The sequence below is a fragment of the Copadichromis virginalis genome, linkage group LG16 (assembly GCF_057382275.1).
Source record: "Copadichromis virginalis isolate Kocher_CV1m ecotype Utaka linkage group LG16, C_Virginalis_male_GT1.1, whole genome shotgun sequence".
NCBI classification, from domain to species: domain Eukaryota; kingdom Metazoa; phylum Chordata; class Actinopteri; order Cichliformes; family Cichlidae; genus Copadichromis; species Copadichromis virginalis.
In genome coordinates, this window is record NC_140633.1 from 16,392,396 (window position 1) to 16,411,822 (window position 19,427).

The 19,427-nt window shown below is 38.7% G+C and overlaps 1 protein-coding gene across 3 annotated transcripts in view; it reads left to right on the forward strand.

Moving 5' to 3' along the window:
- Positions 1-19,427, forward strand: part of itgb2 (integrin, beta 2) — a 31,413-nt gene that overhangs the window by 5,203 nt on the left and 6,783 nt on the right. For 2 of the 3 annotated variants that reach the window (XM_085435591.1, XM_085435589.1), the window contains exons 2-11: positions 6,216-6,267; positions 6,464-6,561; positions 8,145-8,343; positions 10,226-10,396; positions 10,852-11,093; positions 11,647-11,805; positions 12,049-12,144; positions 12,235-12,324; positions 12,441-12,575; positions 14,617-14,813. In XM_085435591.1, the coding sequence (XP_085291717.1) occupies positions 6,219-6,267; positions 6,464-6,561; positions 8,145-8,343; positions 10,226-10,396; positions 10,852-11,093; positions 11,647-11,805; positions 12,049-12,144; positions 12,235-12,324; positions 12,441-12,575; positions 14,617-14,813 (1,436 nt within the window). In that variant the 5' untranslated portion in view covers positions 6,216-6,218. Of the gene's footprint in view, positions 1-4,093; positions 4,130-6,215; positions 6,268-6,463; positions 6,562-8,144; positions 8,344-10,225; positions 10,397-10,851; positions 11,094-11,646; positions 11,806-12,048; positions 12,145-12,234; positions 12,325-12,440; positions 12,576-14,616; positions 14,814-19,427 lie in introns of those variants that run through there. The other variant, XM_085435590.1, reaches the window with a different exon arrangement.

Genomic DNA, 19,427 nt, shown 5'->3' on the forward strand with positions numbered 1-19,427 from the left:
AGGAACAGGTTTGGCCATCGTACAGTGGAACAAATTTTCTTCTTAAATACAAATGGAAAAGGGTTACCTTAAATGCATCATGTTTTTAATTTACAAGTTTATAAGCATTTTCCCTTTCCAGTTCACAATCAATTCTACCCCCAGGTCAAAAATATGTATAGGAAAATTTCCCTAATGTAATATTATTTATAAATACACCCGTCTAGCGATTAACTGCATAAGTACTTGGAGGCGGGACCTCACAGCAGAAGCATACTCCATAATGTGTTTTACATTATCATATGTATATTATATGTAACGTGGTATTTTTCAATTATTGTATTTACCAACATCAAGAAGTCACAAGCAAAGAAAGACCACACCATGGTGCATATTTAAACAAGGAAAGTTTACTGGTCAAAATTATTTATTAAAGTAATAAACAGCAGTTTTGTCACCCCAAAAAATACACGTTTAAAGCAACACAACGGTGGCCCAATATCAGACAGAATTCCACTTTGTAGAGTGAGCAATCATTACGAAGCAGTTGGTTTTCTTTTGTGGATTCAAGCTGTTCTTCATATTTTTGACCACCAGATGTCACCAGAGAGGATTGTGTTGAAAAGCTCCGAGTAATGAACCGTTTTTCAATACAAGCTTCAATGCTTCAGAAAGCTTCATTTGGCCATCACTAATGTTCTTTATTTCAACTGTTAATTTGTATTGTTTAGAACTTACCTTACCTACCTGTCTTCCAGAAACAAAAGGAGGAAATGTAGTTTTACTTCCTGCTTTATAGCTTCTAGGTTCATCTGAGGTCACAGGAAGAGACCAAGTGCAGAAGGGGAAGAACTCTTATAATTTAATAAAGTTGATTTTAGAGGGTTTATGAAGAAATAGATTTATTGTTGTAATATGTATTGATTACACCACAGAGTTTAGGTTGCCAGTAAAGAGGAGTACTAGAGGTTTGAATATAATAATGTTCATCTTACCTACCTACTGAATGGAATAGTCCAGAGGAGAAATTGTTTGGTTAAGTGGACTATTTAACCCTTTAAAGCCGGTTGGAGCGGACACGCTCCATTTTGCGTAACTATTTTAAAATCCCGGTAGCACTGCAACCACGTAAGCTAGCGCAATAATTTTTTTTGCATATGAAACCGGAGGAGTTATACTTACATCTTATGCCATCAGCTTGTACTAGGTCACAGTTTCCTTCCACATATAGCTTTGCAAAAACTGCATAAAAAGCACTTGCAGCAACAAAAACATAATATTCCAGAAACACGCTTTGCCGATCCGATCAGCTGTTTGTAACACTTCCTATGTCCATCAGCGTGAACTATCACGTCTGGCATGACCTGCCCGAAATCCCGACAAAGCTGAGCCAGCTCCATTTTCAGGTTTACACCAGACTTCTTTTTTGTTATCTGTAATCTTTTCCCGTCCATTTCCGTTATGCTATGAAAATCTAAGCATGATAAGTCATCTTCATCTGTATTCATGCGATCAGAATTAGCTGCATTCTCTTGCAAGTACCTTGCAAGTACACCAATTAACTTGCACTTGTTTTTCTTTGTCCTTGAAACTTATTTTCAGATTTTTGTTTCTGTATGCTCTCTTTCTACATGCTCTTTTTATGTTGCCTTGTTTCTGACACTTTCTACAGGTTTTTGTCCTTAAAAAGACGTCGGAGCGCTTTTGAAAATATGTGGTGTCTTGATAAACTGAGCAGATATTTGAGGTTTACACAGCTACATTCTCGCCTGAAAATATGCTAAACGTTTATTTTGTGACCCAGAAAGAATAATAAGAGTAATATTAAAACTAACTAGCTGCTGCCATTGTTGGACACTGAGCTGGGCTCCGCTATGAATTCTGGGACACAGCTTCTTCTTCTTTGGGGTTTAACGGCAGCTGGCATCCTTGTACATGCAGTGCTGCCATCTTCTGTTTCAGTCCGTTATTACACTCTTAAATCCTACTACTTATTCCTGCGTCTTTTGTGCTCTAACAAAGCTTCAAAAGACGCGTCGACTATTAAATCAGTCATTGACGATTTTGATAGTCGACGTAATCGTGACTAGGCGACTAATCGTGGCAGCCCTACAGGTAACAGATTAATTTTGTGTTTTGTTTTTTTTTTTGTTTTTTTTAATTGACATTAGGAATCATTGTACAATACCATCAACTTCAGCTATTTGTTACTACATATATTTTTCCTTTTTCTTCGGTTTTTAACAACTAAAATATCCATACAAAGGAATGAAAGAAGAAAAAAAGAAAGGAAAAAGAAGCAAAACAGAAAGAAAAAATAAATAACTAAATAAAAATACAAAAAACCCCAAAAAACTTAGCCTCATATTTTAGCCTTACTTGGCAAATATGAATGCTTTGTGTGCTGATAAACTTTTTTGCATTTAGTGTTTTAATGAGAAGCCTTATAATTGTAATTTTGTCTGTTTGTTCTGATACGAAAGCAGGCATTCTTACTTTTGTTTAATATTTTTATCAAACTTTTAATAATTTAACACAAAAACAAAATACTACAAACAAATCCACAGAACAGAAATAGAACCAAACTCAGCAGCCAAACAGTCTGTTGTCAGTGCAGGTTGACAAATGCCTCAGCTCGGATGGGCTGATGCGGTTTCTCCTCTTAGTTAGTATCTGCTTCTTCTTTAAACTGCAGTTAGATGCTGCTTCGTTTACGGGTGTCAGTCATATTTATGTGTTTCTGCGACGCACTCGGGCTCTCCTCCTCACCGCTGTCTACCATCTCACTCACTGACTGAGGGGTAGTGATCCTGAAATATCGATGCTTTCATTACCAGTGTTGCAGGATCAATTCCCATATGAAAATATCAATGTCTAATATGATTAAACTTTTCTAATTTTTTTGATTTTTAATCGTAAATATGACATAGAGACAAAAGTGAACTCTGCAATTAGCAGGATAGTCGGCAATACTCTGTTAATAGGAACTAAAATGGCCTTCCGTCTCTCATTTATGTCCCTGCTGCAGCTCCGCAGGAGTCTGAGCCAATGAGAAACCGAGGCACAAAACATTAGACCACAATTTCAGCATAGAAATTGATGTGTGCGATGTATGTAGGAAGGCAGTTAAGTAATGTGGCAACACAACAAACCTTGTTAAAAAAAAAAGTGGGGACCCGGCTCTCACTCGATGGGAGTTGGCTCTTCTGATTCACTACAGAGCTGATGCTTCTGCTCATGACACATCACTACTGGTCATGGCAGATGGCTGCCCCTCCCTGAGCGAGGCTCTGACGGAGGTTTCTTCTTGTTTAAAGGAAGTTTTTTTCCTTCTCACTGTCGCCAAGTGCTGGCTCATAGGAAATGTTTAATTGTTGGGGTTTCTGTGTATTCTTGTAGAATATATAATATGGCACACCTTCAAATGATAGTTGTTTGATTTGGTGCGATTATATATTAAATTGAAAAGAGCAGGCCCTTCCTCAGGAGAGGTACCGCTATGAACGTATGTGATGAGATGCTGTTTTTATTTTAGATATCAGGTGGGATATAGTGGCAGTGTATGCATTAAGAGCATACAGCAGGTCCAGTGCTGTGTTTTCCTGTTGGGACAGGTGACATAGTGGTTGTTAATGTTCTTTCTATTTAGATGTGGTTAAAATCAACAACCCAAACAGCCCTGAAATGCTGAGTTAGCAGGCATACTACCATGCAATGTCTAACTAAAAGTAAAACAACAACAACAACAAGACTTTCTTTAACAAGTAATACAACCCAACAACTGGTGTTACACTTTTACTTCAGATTTCCAGGGAAAAGAGTGCCTAGAGTACTTTTGTGTTCAGTTAATATACTCCTTTCGTTTGAATTATTTTTCATACATTCTAGATGTATTTTCTATTTTTCTATTTTAGATGTATACACCCACACAAAATGAGTACTCTTTGTGTAGTCACATCTGTGTCACATTTGCTGTTCTACCTAGCAGCATCTATATTTAACATCAAATTGTGATATTTCGCCCAGCCCATCGCATTCTCTTTAACACTGGTTGCTTCACATTTCCTGTTAAGAGGGCGGAGTTTCGCCATCCACATAGTGTTCAGTGTAACTGTCAGCCAGCTATCAGAGCTGAATCTTCCTGCTTCTGGTAAGTTGCGCTTCTTCAAGAAATTGTTTCTGTTTGAAAATAGATTTTTACCTCTGATGAATCATGTCACATTTTATTCTGTTGCCTCTTCTCACATTAAAAAAGCAAGTTTATTATAGAAGAACAAAACGAACTTTATAGTTTATACCATCAGTGAAAAACTGAGAAAATATTAGAGAACCAGACTAATGTAATGCAGCCACACCACTGCTTTGTGACACTTAAAGTTATAATAAGCAGCGTGCGGAAGAGAAGCTTCTGTTTTTGGGGGGAAGTTGACTGCTTGACATTTTTCTGAGAAAGGGTTGCACAATTTTTTAACCGGGTTTCTGTGTCAGTGTTGTATTAAGTGGAGTTAATACAAAGCTGTATCATCACCCCCTCCTGTTTTCTGCATCATATGTCAGCTTCACAAAGGAACTATCTGATTATTTCTTGTGCCTGATGATAGATACATGCACACAGAAAGAGCAGCAGTTAAGTCGTAGCCTCCACATGTCTGAGTGTCATTTAAATGAAAACACATTACATTAAGCTACATTTGCTGCAACTAGTAACAACTAATTCCACTGTGGCATCTTTGACCGTAACATAGGAATGTTATGATCACCGTATCTCCTGAGCCAGAAGTGACTATATTGAATCGATTACATTTAACATTATTACTAAACAGAATCATGTTTGTTGTTAACAGGTTGGAACTTTTCTCCAGCTCATTAAATACAACAACAGTGACAACACAGGAAGAAAGAAAGTCACAACAAAACACTTTCTTAATCCTCATTAAATTTCAGATTAAGAGCAGTTCATATCAGTATCAGTGCCTTAAAATCTGTCTCGTCAGTCACCTGGAGAGTTAGAGTAGAATCTTATCGAATAAAAAAGCGGTTAACACAGGGTGAGCAATAAAGTTCTGTTCACGGAAGTGCATTGTAACGTGTGCTCATGATCAAGTTTCTTTTTCTTCTGCTCATGTTATAATCTAATACAGTCTAATGTGAGCTTTTCATGCTGTGTGTGTGTGTATGGTGCATACACTTTCAGTCAAGTTGTTTAATTAGCACACAGTAGGGCTAGGGCCAGATGATGCTGCATCACGCACTGGATTCAACTGAATTTTAAACTGTAAACACAAAGTGTTCTGTCTGTGTTGAATTAAGTCAAATGATAATTTGAGGCCTTTTGTTTCAGACTAAAATGATGCTCTATAAGGCTTTAGAAAAAGTCTCACACACCACCTCAGTCTCTCCAACCTCATTTGTCTCATTTGATAAGGTATTTTTAGGCTGGTGGAGTCAGTCATTTATAGACACATACGAGAGAAATGCTTCCTTCTTTCTCATGAGCACTTTTTTCAGAAAGCGGAAATGTACTGATGAACTAACACTTCACTCTTCCCTTTACCTTTTATGGTGTGGAATACTGACACATTTCGCAAAACTGGGTGGTTTGTGGTTGAGTACAGGAAACCTTTGCACTGGGTATTATATTTGTTAGCTCTGAAAGTTGGGTGTGTTACACATGTCAGCATGGTCTTTAATGTAGTCTGTGAGTTAATGCTGCTGTAAGGACACTTGTAAAATGTTTCTTCTTGTTACAGCAGTTACACGAATGGTTAGCTGAATATTTGTGTATGTGTTTTGTATAGTTTTTCAGCCATTTTAAATCAATGTTGTCAAACTGTACACATGAGCAAATCCTCGCAGCAACTTGCCGAGATGTACTGCAGCTACAGACCTGAAGGTGGTGCTGTTGTCTGTGCTGCTTGTAGCATTCAGCGCTCTTCTGTTCAGATGCTTGAAGACAAAGGAAAGGTTTATTTATCAGAATCCGAATACTTTAATAATCCCTAAAGAAATGATGTGGGTTACAGTTGGTCCAAGAATCAATTAAATAATACAATATATTACAGAGTTTACAAAGTATAAGAGCACCTTTTTGGAAATAATAAGAGATATTTGGGGCGTGAGCAAATTCATGAGGAAGTATTTTATAGGATCTTGTTAGTTTTGTAGTTGTCCTGTGTCTCTGCCTTTATGAAAATTCTGCAATTTTAAATCCGCTGACTGTTGTCTTTTTCCATCAGAACATGGATCGGTGTATGCCATTACTTATTCTCCTGCTGATGGGTAGACATGGTAAAGCATAAATACTACATTACAATATTTATTCACAAATTTATAAACCTTATCAACCTTTACCTTTTACTTAATGTGATGTTTAATAAAATGACTGCATGTGTAAAATGTACGTTTGAGCGGTTTATGATTTTGAGGTTGTCAATGACTCTGTAAACATGATATACATGATACACTTTTGGGGGTTTCTTTCCAGGGCTGTGCCAACAAGAAGAAGTTTGCTCAAAGTCACTGATCAACTCCTGTGATGACTGTATAAAATCTGGGCCATACTGTGCATGGTGCCAAACACTGGTGAGAAAGAAAGTTTATGTAAAATCTAAATACTGTCTCTGTTTTAGTGCTAAAGTGAGCGTTTTATCTACAACGAAAAGCTGTCCTCTAATCCACTGCTGAACCCGTGGTAGCATGTCAGTAATTACCTGTTATACCATTAAAATACATATGTAGAAATACACACTCGTGTGTTTCACCTCAGTCGCAGCTGAGTTCATTTTCAATCCACACAATAGACCCTCAAGTTTTCTAATTAGTTGATGTGGTTTCCATTCTGTCAAACACCACATGCTGCTTCACACTTCCTGCAACCAAATTTGATTTTGCTTCTCAGGTTATCGTAGGTTCACATCCAGAACTTATTGTAAGACTGAGCCACTGCCAGTACATTAGGTCAGCTTCCTTTCTTACTATGATGGCACGTTTTGTTACTTGGGTGACTATTAGATATTGGATATTTCTGCACCAGAGATGGAGTGCATCACATTCAGACTACACTGTGTAATCACTAATTCCACTAATTTTAAGTCCAGTGTCATGCTCTTCCTGGTCCTGCCGTTATATCAGCAGATCAGCAATGTAACATACCACAGTTTTCCAGCCCCTCTTCAGGCTTCATGTGCTTGAAAAGTTCTGGTTTTGAGGTAATCCAAGATGATAGTTAAAGATATAGTAAGACAGTGTAAAGTGTGTAATTGAATTTGGGTACTTAATGGTGGAATCTACCAGAACCCCATGTTGGCATCAAGTTCACGCAACACTTTTGCTCTGCTGGTATGCACAGTTTACAGTGCACATACTCTTTCAAATCAGATAGATCCTCACACAAACTTAGCTTTTTGTTGTCTTTGTTAGACACAACCACCATACCCACACACATGGCTGATAACGCCCAGGTTTTCCATGTTCTAGAGGTTTTCCTTAACCCTTCCCAGCAGTGTAAACGTCGTGAAAACTTTTGGAAAAATGGCATATCCCATTTTATAAAAATCTTACAGTTATCGTACTTCACCAAGGCTGCATCAAAACCCACATTTTACTAACTGGCTGTACCCATAGCAAGACTTTGTCCAGTTCTAATATTACAAAGGAATGGTGCTTTAGGGATACACTGGACCTGGCTTTATGAAAGGGGAGATATGAGAACAGTTCCATGATTCACTGTGATACAGACCATTGAAAGCAGTGATAAATATATATGACAAGTGGTGCAGATCTTAGAAATGTTAACAATGGTTTTTCAGTTTCATGCTATAAGCTGTGTGGATCTAAACTCAGAGGTCAACTATGAAGTTTTATGCGTTTTTATCATTAAATGGTTATTATGTGATAATACCGATCAGGCAAACTTTTGTGCTTTTATAACTTTTATAATAAGTGGTGATTGTAATGTGACTGTGATATTGTCCTGATGGAGCTCATACTGTACATTACACTCACTATAGTAGTGAGTGTAAGCCGCTGGAAAATGTTTTTCCTTTTGACTTGAGGATTATTGACAAAATTCTTTTTAAACTTGGGCAAAAGACACAGATAAGTGATATGTATCAAGATTTATTATGAAGAAGAACTTTCTTTTTTGTCTCCTTCCCTTCATGCAGAATTTCACCAAAGATGGAGAACAGGATGCAGTGCGCTGTAACACCAGAGCTGAGTTGATCAAAAGAGGCTGCAAAGAGAATGAAATCATCTCCCCTAAAAACAAACGAAACATTGCCAAGGATGATCCTCTGTCTGCATCTCAAAATGGGCAAGTTGTCCAAATGAGGCCTCAGAAGATTGACCTTGACCTGCGACCTGGTCAGTGGAATCGGTTAATGTTGCCTACAATATTAAGTGAATGTCAGGCCTGGTTTCTCACAGATTCATTCCAAGCAGAAAGTGCTTATAAAAATTGCATGAACTCACCCTATCACAACAATCTGAATTATGTGTCTGTATACAGTGGGGCAAAAAAGTATTTAGTCAGCCACCGATTGTGCAAGTTCCCCCACTTAAAATGATGACAGAGGTCAGTAATTTGCACCAGAGGTACACTTCAACTGTGAGAGACAGAATGTGAAAAAAAATCCATGAATTCACATGGTAGGATTTGTAAAGAATTTATTCGTAAATCAGGGTGGAAAATAAGTATTTGGTCACCTCAAACAAGGAAAATCTCTGGCTCTCACAGACCTGTAACTTCTTCTGTAAGAAGCTTTTCTGTCCCCCACTCGTTACCTGTATGAATGGCACCTGTTTGAACTCATCATCTGTATAAAAGACACCTGTCCACAGCCTCAAACAGTCAGACTCCAAACTCCGCCATGGCCAAGACCAAAGAGCTTTCGAAGGACACCAGGAAAAGTATTGTAGACCTGCACCAGACTGGGAAGAGTGAATCTACAATAGGCAAGCAGCTTGGTGTGAAAAAATCAACTGTGGGAGCAATCATCAGAAAATGGAAGACATACAAGACCACTGATAATCTCCCTCGATCTGGGGCTCCACGCAAGATCTCATCCCGTGGGGTCAAAATGATCATGAGAACGGTGAGCAAAGATCCCAGAACCACACGGGGGGACCTGGTGAATGACCTGCAGAGAGCTGGGACCAAAGTAACAAAGGTCACCATCAGTAACACACTACAACGGCAGGGAATCAAATCCCGCAGTGCCAGACGTGTTCCGCTGCTGAAGCCAGTGCATGTCCAGGCCCGTCTGAAGTTTGCCAGAGAGCACATGGATGATACAGCAGAGGATTGGGACAATGTCATGTGGTCAGATGAAACCAAAGTAGAACTTTTTGGTATAAACTCAACTCGTCGTGTTTGGAGGAAGAAGAATACTGAGTTGCATCCCAAGAACACCATACCTACTGTGAAGCATGGGGGTGGAAACATCATGCTATGGGGCTGTTTTTCTGCCAGGGGGACAGGACGACTGATCCGTGTTAAGGACAGAATGAATGGGGCCATGTATCGTGAGATTTTGAGCCAAAACCTCCTTCCATCAGTGAGAACTTTGAAGATGAAACGAGGCTGGGTCTTCCAACATGACAATGATCCAAAACACACCGCCCGGGCAACAAAGGAGTGGCTCCGTAAGAAGCATTTGAAAGTCCTGGAGTGGCCTAGCCAGTCTCCAGACCTCAACCCCATAGAAAATCTGTGGCGGGAGTTGAAAGTCCGTGTTGCTCGGCGACAGCCCCAAAACATCACTGCTCTCGAGAAGATCTGCATGGAGGAATGGGCCAAAATACCAGCTACTGTGTGTGCAAACCTGGTAAAGACCTATAGTAAACGTTTGACCTCTGTTATTGCCAACAAAGGTTATGTTACAAAGTATTGAGTTGTATTGTTGTTATTGACCAAATACTTATTTTCCACCCTGATTTACGAATAAATTCTTTACAAATCCTACCATGTGGATTCATGGATTTTTTTTTTTCACATTCTGTCTCTCACAATTGAAGTGTACCTCTGGTGCAAATTACTGACCTCTGTCATCATTTTAGGTGGGGGAACTTGCACAATCGGTGGCTGACTAAATACTTTTTTGCCCCACTGTATATTACTAGTGCCTATGTATGCTGTGTACTGTATGTACTATTTACAGTTCATATATTGTTCTACTGTATGTATGAGGGGGAGTAGCTTTGGTTTTGCCTTTAATCATTCCCTTTTTTTTAACTGTGTTTGCAGGACTTCCAGTTTCATTCAATGTTTCTTTTAAGGCAGCTGAGGGCCATCCAGTGGATCTCTACTACCTGATGGATCTGTCCTACTCCATGAAGGATGACCTGGCAAATGTCCAAGTACTAGGAACAGATCTTTTTGCTGCACTGAGAAAAATCACAAACCATGCTAGAATAGGTAAAAACATTACATCATAATCTCCCAACTTGGTATACACAGATTTTACTAACTGTGGACAGGAACTCCAGCCAAAGAGCAACGAATGAACATTTAAATCCAAATTAGTCAGTGTCTTTAAAACTGCTGTAATAGTGCATTAGTGCATCAACTGTGGAGTGTAGGGCTCTTCTGCTGGTGGATTCATGTAACATGTACCTCCTGCTTTTCAGTAGCTAAATATGGCTACAGAGAGCTTTTAATTAACGACACAGTGGTGTTCATTCATTAGGGAGGAGGTTGTCCTACAGAGGTTTGTGCTCTCCCAGTCACTTTTGGTATGAATGGAAACTAAGTCAGAAATTAATTTCAAGTCCATTGTCAACAAAGAGTTAACACAAAATGTATTATCTTTTCTGCCCTATACTGTTGCTTTTTAGTATGTTTTATAAACCTTACTATTTCTGTAATTCCAGGGTTTGGTGCCTTTGTTGATAAAACAGTCCTTCCTTACACGAATACCAACAAGGAAAAACTGCAGAAGCCGTGTGATGAGAACGACCAGCAGTGTCAGCCTGCCTTTGGCTACAGACATGTCCTTAGTTTGACACCAAATAAGAATGACTTCGAAGCTGAAGTGAAAAAGCAGTTTATCTCTGGGAATCTGGACTCTCCAGAGGGGAGTCTGGATGCCATGATGCAGGCTGCTGTATGTGAGGTAAGACCTCTGCTGCTAAGACCATACAGTGCCGTCCTTTAAATCACACATCCCTTATCATTGATCTGGTGGCATCTGAACAGGTCGGCCTCTGTTCTAAATGTAAATGATGGTCGCTTTTAAATAAAGTGTTAATTACAAGCTTTCTTGGTCAGTCGTACATACTGATCTGAGTCTAACCTGCTCACCACAGAGACAAGCACCACAGTGCAGCAGATGCACAAACACATATACACACACGCAGTGGTTAAACTTCGTCACAGTCAATGCTCACAGCTCATATAGCCAAACATGTAGGCCTCTACTCATTTATGACTTGTCACATGTTCTGAAAAGTCAAAGCTAACAGACTGGAAACAGGATGAAACAATGGAGTTCCATCCAGCCAAACATGGCTCACACAGCAGTTATGTTCATAACTAAATGTTTTAGAGAAATTCGATCTAGATGTATTTTTCTCAGGGTAAAAAAAGTAAATACAGCTTTTTTTTTAGCCAAAGTTGATTTTGACAGCATTTGACTGGGTCTTAATGCTCCCTGATATGTTGTTCAGGACAAAATTGGTTGGAACAGCAACAGCACTCGGCTGATTGTGCTTACCACTGATGCTGGATTCCATATGGCTGGGGACGGAAAGCTGGCCGGTATACTGGAACCCAATGATGAAAAGTGTTACATGGAAAACAATCTTTATGTCAAGAGCACTGAGATGGTATGTATGGAATCATGTGAGTTTTGTTCAGCTTCTAAGAAGAACATGGATCAGATTTATAAGCATCCAATGTTTTCCCCTCTCTTTTAATTGTTTTGAATAAGGACAAAAAAAATCAGACTGCACAGAAAACAATGATATAAAATCCATACTTGCATTTATATATACGCTGACGCCTCACACACACATACATATCACTTTATTTTCTTTTCCATCTCTTCTCCACTCTCCAAAAATCTCCAGGACTACCCCTCTGTTGGACAGCTAGCTATGCAGTTGGAAAAAAACAGGATTCAGACGATTTTTGCAGTGACACAAAATGTTGAGTCTGTGTACAAGGTAAATAAGATGTACCTTTCATTTTCTATCTGCTTGTGGGGCAAAAATAGTTGGACTCTTGACTGATTTTACATTTCATGTCTTTCCAAGGAACTCTCAAAGATGATTCCAAAATCAGAAGTTGGAGTTCTGTCATCAGATTCCAAGAATGTTGTTCAGTTGATTGAAAGAGCCTACAATGTAAGTTGACACATTTTGTGATGAGTGGAATATTTCTAATGATTTGGAGGTGGGTTTTTTTTCTCTCTCTCATTATCTTTACCAGACCATTTACCATCTTTTCAAATTCATGACAGGCATTATCCTCTAAAGTGACCATAACTCATGACAATCTCCCTGAAAAAGTGAGAGTCGTCTACAGGCCGATATGCAGCCATGGAGAAAAAAGCGAGAAAGAGGGGGTTTGTGACCAAGTGCACGTGGGAGATGAGGTCAGTGTTCTTTGAACTTTTCATAGTCACATGTCACCCACATGTCAGTGAACATTGGATTGATCTGGATGGGTGGTCCAAGTCTTGGTGGCACCTATTTTGTAGCTCAGAATCTTTAATTCTCGATCCTTTGGGTGGCGCTGTCACTTGGTAACACTGCCCTCTCTGCGGTAGAGTATCACTTCGTGTTCCTATTCCAACACACAGTGGTGTGTTTGAGTAGCTCATCTGCATAATAATTTAATTAAAATTTTTTAGATAACTTTTTATTTCATAATAAAACCTTAATGTGCTTCATCCGAAGCACACTCTCTGTGTACTCGCTCGCTAATTTATAGCCAAAGTTTTCACTCACTGTGTCTTTACTGTTTTGCTAGCTTAGCTCGTAGCAGACTTGCTAGCAGCATGGCCTCTTCACCTGTCCGTCCTGCACTTTCCTGCTCATTGTCTCAGATGCTTAGTTACTCCTCGGCCTCCTTTAGCATTAATGATACTTTTACCCTCCAACCTTGCTGAGGAGATCTGAAAGAATATGATATGGAATTTTTAACCTTTTCACCAAGTCCAGGATCCCACAGAGTTTTCACCTAGTTGGGAGAGTACTTTAAATGGTAGGTGGGCTGAAGACATCCTTCTCAGATGCCCTTTATTGCAAAATGCTTACTTTTTGCACAACCTACTGCCATTGTTGCACTTTTCTATTGCACTGTTGGTTCAGTATCATTCTGTTCTGTCTGGTGTTGCACTGGTTTGTTATTGTTTTTTTCTTGCAATTTTTGCACACTTGCACTTTATGTCATCCTGTTGATTGACTGCCATATATAGCAACATGGTCTTGGAGGCACACAGTACAGTACTGTGTACTGTACCACTGCACATGGTTGAAATGACAATAAAGCCACTTGACTTGACTTGACCTTCGAAATGGCTTTTTTAAATAAAACCAACCAAGCTAACTCCTCAGCCTAAACTCTAAGGACAAACCCAGCCATGCGGTGGAAGAACTTTGTCTCAGCCACTTTGTGCAGTATTGTTTTGGTCAGTACACAAAAGTCATTTTTGTGATTTGTCATTGATAAACAATTAAATTCAGACCCAATTATTAATTTCAATTGCCTGATGTAATAAAAACCATTATGCTGATGTGGTATCCATCCACACGATAAACCTTACTCATGGAGAGTAACTTAGGTAGTCACTCTTTATTAAAGTGGTCCAGATAGACCAGTATCATTCTAATACTGAGTACCATGGGCTGACTCTTAACAAGACAGTTTAAATCAAGTTGAAAACCAAATTAGTGCATGTACCTGCAAGCTTTAGACCACGTGGGCAGAACAGCCAAATGTTGAGAGCCAATAATGTTTAAAAATGTATACACAGCTCTTTGGGTATCATTGATATATTACAGGGCTCTAGACTAACTTTTTGCCACGGTTGCACATGGTTTTATTTTTTACAATTATTATAGATGTTTTAAGGCTGTAAAACCCCTCACTACACACTTTATACACTTTTCTCAGACAGGCATGAACATTTTCACACTTTTCTCTCTTGTTTAAACACAAAGTTCAAACCTTGTAGAAAAATAAGTCCAGTATTATAGAATGAAACCAAAGGCTCCTGCAGGTGACAACGTTTCGTCGACCTTGTTGTGTTTGTTGGGGAGAAAACTTACAAACATACAGTACAGCACTTCAGAGTCACACTGCTAGCGATCTAAGATTTATGTAAATTTGACAAGCTGAACGCATTCTGTACTGTACAGGAGATATGGCACGAGATCAATTGACAATAGTCTACAGCCAATCAGGACACAGAACACAATGCGCTGTTTAAAACAAACAAACAAAAAAAAAAACTGCATGCAAAATTGCACACAAAAAAATCTGCGAAACAGCAAGGCTGCGAAAGGTGAACCACGTTATAGCGAGAGACCACTGTATACTGTTATACAAAGTGAATCTCTTGTTTTGACCAGTTTAGAGTATTGTTATACTATATGCACTTGTGACTCACAACACCTGAATTCCCATTCCAGGTTATTTTTGAAATTACGGTGACCGCAGACACGTGTATGGAGAACAAGTTCTTTACCATCAGTCCACGGGGCATTAAAGACACGCTGACAGTGACCATAAATACCACATGTAAGTGCCAATGTGACACTGCTGGACCCATTATTGACCCCCATCCACACTGCAATATGAGTGGAAGCATCAGCTGTGGTATTTGTAGGTAAGCTCTGATTCTCAGTGTTTTGGTATCGACTGAAAATGTTATTGAATCCACTTAAATGTCGTCAAAGCTGTTTGCAGCCTGCTCTGTCTGCCAGAAAAGTACCAGCATCAGTCATTTGTTTAAACATATAAGAATGGTGACATTTATTTTCCTGTTAATGCCGACAACCAGAGCTGCTTTACACTGTAAGTAATGCCCCTTTCTTTAGTTCAGTAAATCACTGCATCTGTCTGAAGTAGAGATTGGCAGCCTTCAAGTGGATAATTCAAACACAGCCTGGGATTAGAGCTTTGCTTCTTCTCTGTCACCAGCATTTGTGATCAGTCTCAACTCATGTCAGATATCATAAATACAGGTCAAGGCAGTCCTTTGTCATCACACAAGATTGACTTTGTTGCTCTTTGTACTTCTCTGTCCTGGTCTGAAAAGACGTGTAATTTCTTCTCCCATCACAAGCCACATTTTCTAAAGATAGCCAAGAAGAGGTGTAGGGGTCAGTGTCCCTTTCAGTTCACAATATTCAAATGAGTTTTATTCATATAGCGCCAAATCCCAACAACAGTGGCCTCAAGGCACTTTGTATTGTAAGTGAAAGAGTCTACAAGAGGGGTGTCAAACATAAGGACTAGAGATGGACCGATCCGATATTACGTATCGGTATCGGTCCGATACTGACCTAAATTACTGGATCGGATATCGGAGAAAAATAAAAAATGTAATCCGATCCATTAAATATCACGAAAGCACCTCGCAAAACTTGCAACACGCAGTAACTCACCTCAGAACGTTAGCACGTCGGAGCAGTATGCATCACGTGATAGAGCGGCTGTGGCATGCGGGACCTGTCGGTGGTCTGGATAGCATTTGGAGCTTCGCTAGCAACCTGGCATTTCATCTCCGACAAAGTTATCCCCGAGAGAAGTAAAGCAAGTGTGTAAGTCCATCTCTGAATGTTTGTAAAGCATTCCCACGTTAAGCTTAACGAGCGACTGCCTCTCGCTCTCCGGCTGCTACTTCAATCGTGAAACTGCTTAAATGATCAGCTGATCGGCTTTTCTGTCGCCAGTCCGTCTCTCTTGTTTGTTTTTGGCCCACTTTGCACCAGAAAGAGGAAACCAGCGGCTGAACAACAGCAGCACGTTTAAGCTTGATAAGCTGTTGTTAGAATTTATTTAATATTACTTTCTACACCAGGATCTTTTTCTACGTAGCTGACGGCTGGTAACTGTGCAGGGGCGGATCTAGCAAAGTTTAGCCAGGGGGGCCGATAGGGCATTAACAGGGAAAAGGGGGCACAAAGACATACTTTTCTTTCTTATTCTCATTTAAAATGTCTAGCTTTTAATAAATAATTATCTGACACCCAAAGTTTTAATTTGATGTAAAATGAATAGAAGTCAATTACTGTATATAGTGACTATTAAGTCTAATATATATACCCTAGTAAGCTATAGTACTTTTTACTTTGGGAAGGTACCATCTGTGCAGTCTGCAATTTTGTTGAAGAAAGATGTTGAATCTATTTAATATTTCTTGAAAAATAATTGATTTCTGTGCATTTTTTTTCACACTGCATCAAATTCAAGGTTCAAGGTTCTTTATTTGTCACATGCATAGTTATACAAGTATACCACACAGTGAAATGTAGCCTGACATTATGTAGCCTGACAAATTAAGGTTGATTACGTCGATTAAGCATCATGAGGTGGAGCGTGAGGGGTGGTTCCCTATTTTTTATTTATTTATTTTTGTTGTTGCTGGGAGTTGGAACCCTATTAGTTAGGTTGCTTAATATTTACGCTAAGTACTCTTTAAAATACCAGAATAGGGAGGATGGTGTAGGTCTAAGTTTATTAGATTGATCAGTATTGCTGAACTATGAAATATTTTTTTTGCATACAGGTATAACAGAATAGCTTTAGTGTAGTTGTTGTTTTAAACTTGAGTATGAACTTGCAGACTTGCAAAATGCAGCAAGATATTTTAAAAAACAGTTTTGTTGATTAAAAAACACTATATCGGATTCATATCGGTATCGGCAGATATCCAAATTTATGATATCGGTATCTGTATCGGACATAAAAAAGTGGTATCGTGCCATCTCTAATAAGGACCGGAGGCTAGAATTGGATAAGCAAAGACTCTAATCTGGCCCACTGGATCCATCTTTGGAAAAGAGGAAGTACATAGATTTGAAACTTTTAGCTAAATTGTCACAAGTTTTGTAGCTTTCCTATTGATAAAGCACCAATGTTATTAATTTCAAAATCCTACACTGCTTTTTTTCTCAAGCTATCTCATTCAGAAGATTTTTAGAAAACTTGACCTCTGACCTTGAAGTCATGGTCAGTGGGATTCAAAGTTATTTTTAGTTGATGCACCTATGGTATCAACTAGAGATGGCACGATACCACTTTTTTATGTCCGATACGATATCATAAATTTGGATATCTGCCGATACCGATATGAATCCGATATAGTGTTTTTTAATCAACAAAACTGTTTTTTAAATATCTTGCTGCATTTTGTATAAGTTCATACTCAAGTTTAAAACAACAACTACACTAAAGCTATTCTGTTATACCTGTATGCAAAAAAAAAATTTCATAGTTCAGCAATACTGATCAATCTAATAAACTTAAACCTACACCATCCTCCCTATTCTGGCATTTTAAAGAGTACTTAGCGTAAATATTAAGCAACCTAACTAATAGGGTTCCAACTCCCAGCAACAACAAAAATAAATAAATAAAAAATAGGGAACCACCCCTCACGCTCCACCTCATGATGCTTAATCGATGTAATCAACCTTAATTTGATGCAGTGTGAAAAAAAAAATGCACAGAAATCAATTATTTGTCAAGAAATATTAAATAGATTCAACATCTTTCTTCAACAAAATTGCAGACTGCACAGATGGTACCTTCCCAAAGGAAAAGGTACTATAGCTTACTAGGGTATATATATTAGACTTAATAGTCACTATATACAGTAATTGACTTCTATTCATTTTACATCAAATTAAAACTTTGGGTGTAAGATTCGGATAATTATTTATTAAAAGCTCGACATTTTAAATGAGAATAAGGAAGAAAAGTATGTCTTTGTGCCCCCTTTTCCCTGTTAATGCCCTATCGGCCCCCCTGGCTAAACTTTGCTAGATCCGCCCCTGCACTGTTACCAGCCGTCAGCTACGTAGAAAAAGATCCTCGAGTAGAAAGTAATATTAAATAAATTCTAACAACAGCTGATCAAGCTTAAACGTGCTGCTGTTGTTCAGCCGCTGGTTTCCTCTTTCTGGTGCAAAGTGGGCCAAAAACAAACCAGAGAGACGGACTCGCGACAGAAAAGCCGATCAGCTGATCGTTAAGCAGTTTCATGATTGAAGTAGCAGCAAGAAGAGGCAGTCGCTTGTTAAGCTTAACGCAGGAATGCTTTACATTCAGAGATGGACTTACACACTTGCTTTACTTCTCTCGGGGATAACTTTGTCGGAAATGAAATGCCGGGTTGCTAGCGAAGCTCCACATGCTATCCAGACCACCGACAGGTCCCGCATGCCACAGCCGCTCTATCACGTGATGCATACTGCTCCGACGTGCTAACGTTCTGAGGTGAGTTACGGCGTGTTGCAAGTTTTGTGAGGTGCTTTTGTGATATTTAATGGATCGGATTACATTTTTTATTTTTCTCCGATATCCGATCCAGTAATTTAGGTCAGTATCGGACCGATACCGATACGTAATATCGGATCGGTCCATCTCTAGTATCAGCTAGAGATGGCACGATACCATTTTTTTATGTCCGATACCGATATCATAAATTTGGATATCTGCCGATACCGATATGTATCCGATATAGTGTTTTTTTTAATATCTTGCTGCATTTTGTATAAGTTTATACTCAAGTTTAAATAAACAACAACACTAAAGCTATTCTGTTATACCTGTATGTAAAAAATATACTGCGCCCAAAATATTTCATAGTTCAGCAATACTGATCAATCTAATAAACTTAAACCTACTTCATCCTTCCTATTCTGGTATTTTAAAGAGTACTTAGCAGAAATATTAAGCAACCTAACTAATAGGGTTGCAAGCTCTCAGCAAAAAAAAAAATAGGGAACCACCCCCCACCCTCCACCTCATGATGCTTAATCGATGTAATCAAATTTAATTTGATGCAGTGTGAAAAAAATGCACAGAAATAAATTATTTGTCAAGAATAATTAAATAGATTCAACATCTTTCTTCAACAGAATTGCAGAATTCACAGATGGTACTTTCCCAAAGGAAAAAGTACTATAGCTTACTAGGATATGTTAGACTTAACAGTTACTATATACAGTAATGGACTTCTATACATTTTACATCAGATTAAAATTTTTGGTGTAAGATTCAGATAATTATTTATTAAAAGCTAGACATTTTAAATGAGAATAAGAAAGAAAAGTATGTCTTTGTGCCCCCTTTTCCCTGTTCATGCCCTATCAGCCCCCCTGGCTAAACTTTGCTAGATCCGCCCCTGCACAGTTACCAGCCGTCAGCTAGAAAAGGATCCTGGTCTAGAAAGTAATATTAAATAAATTCTAACAACAGCTTATCAAGCTTA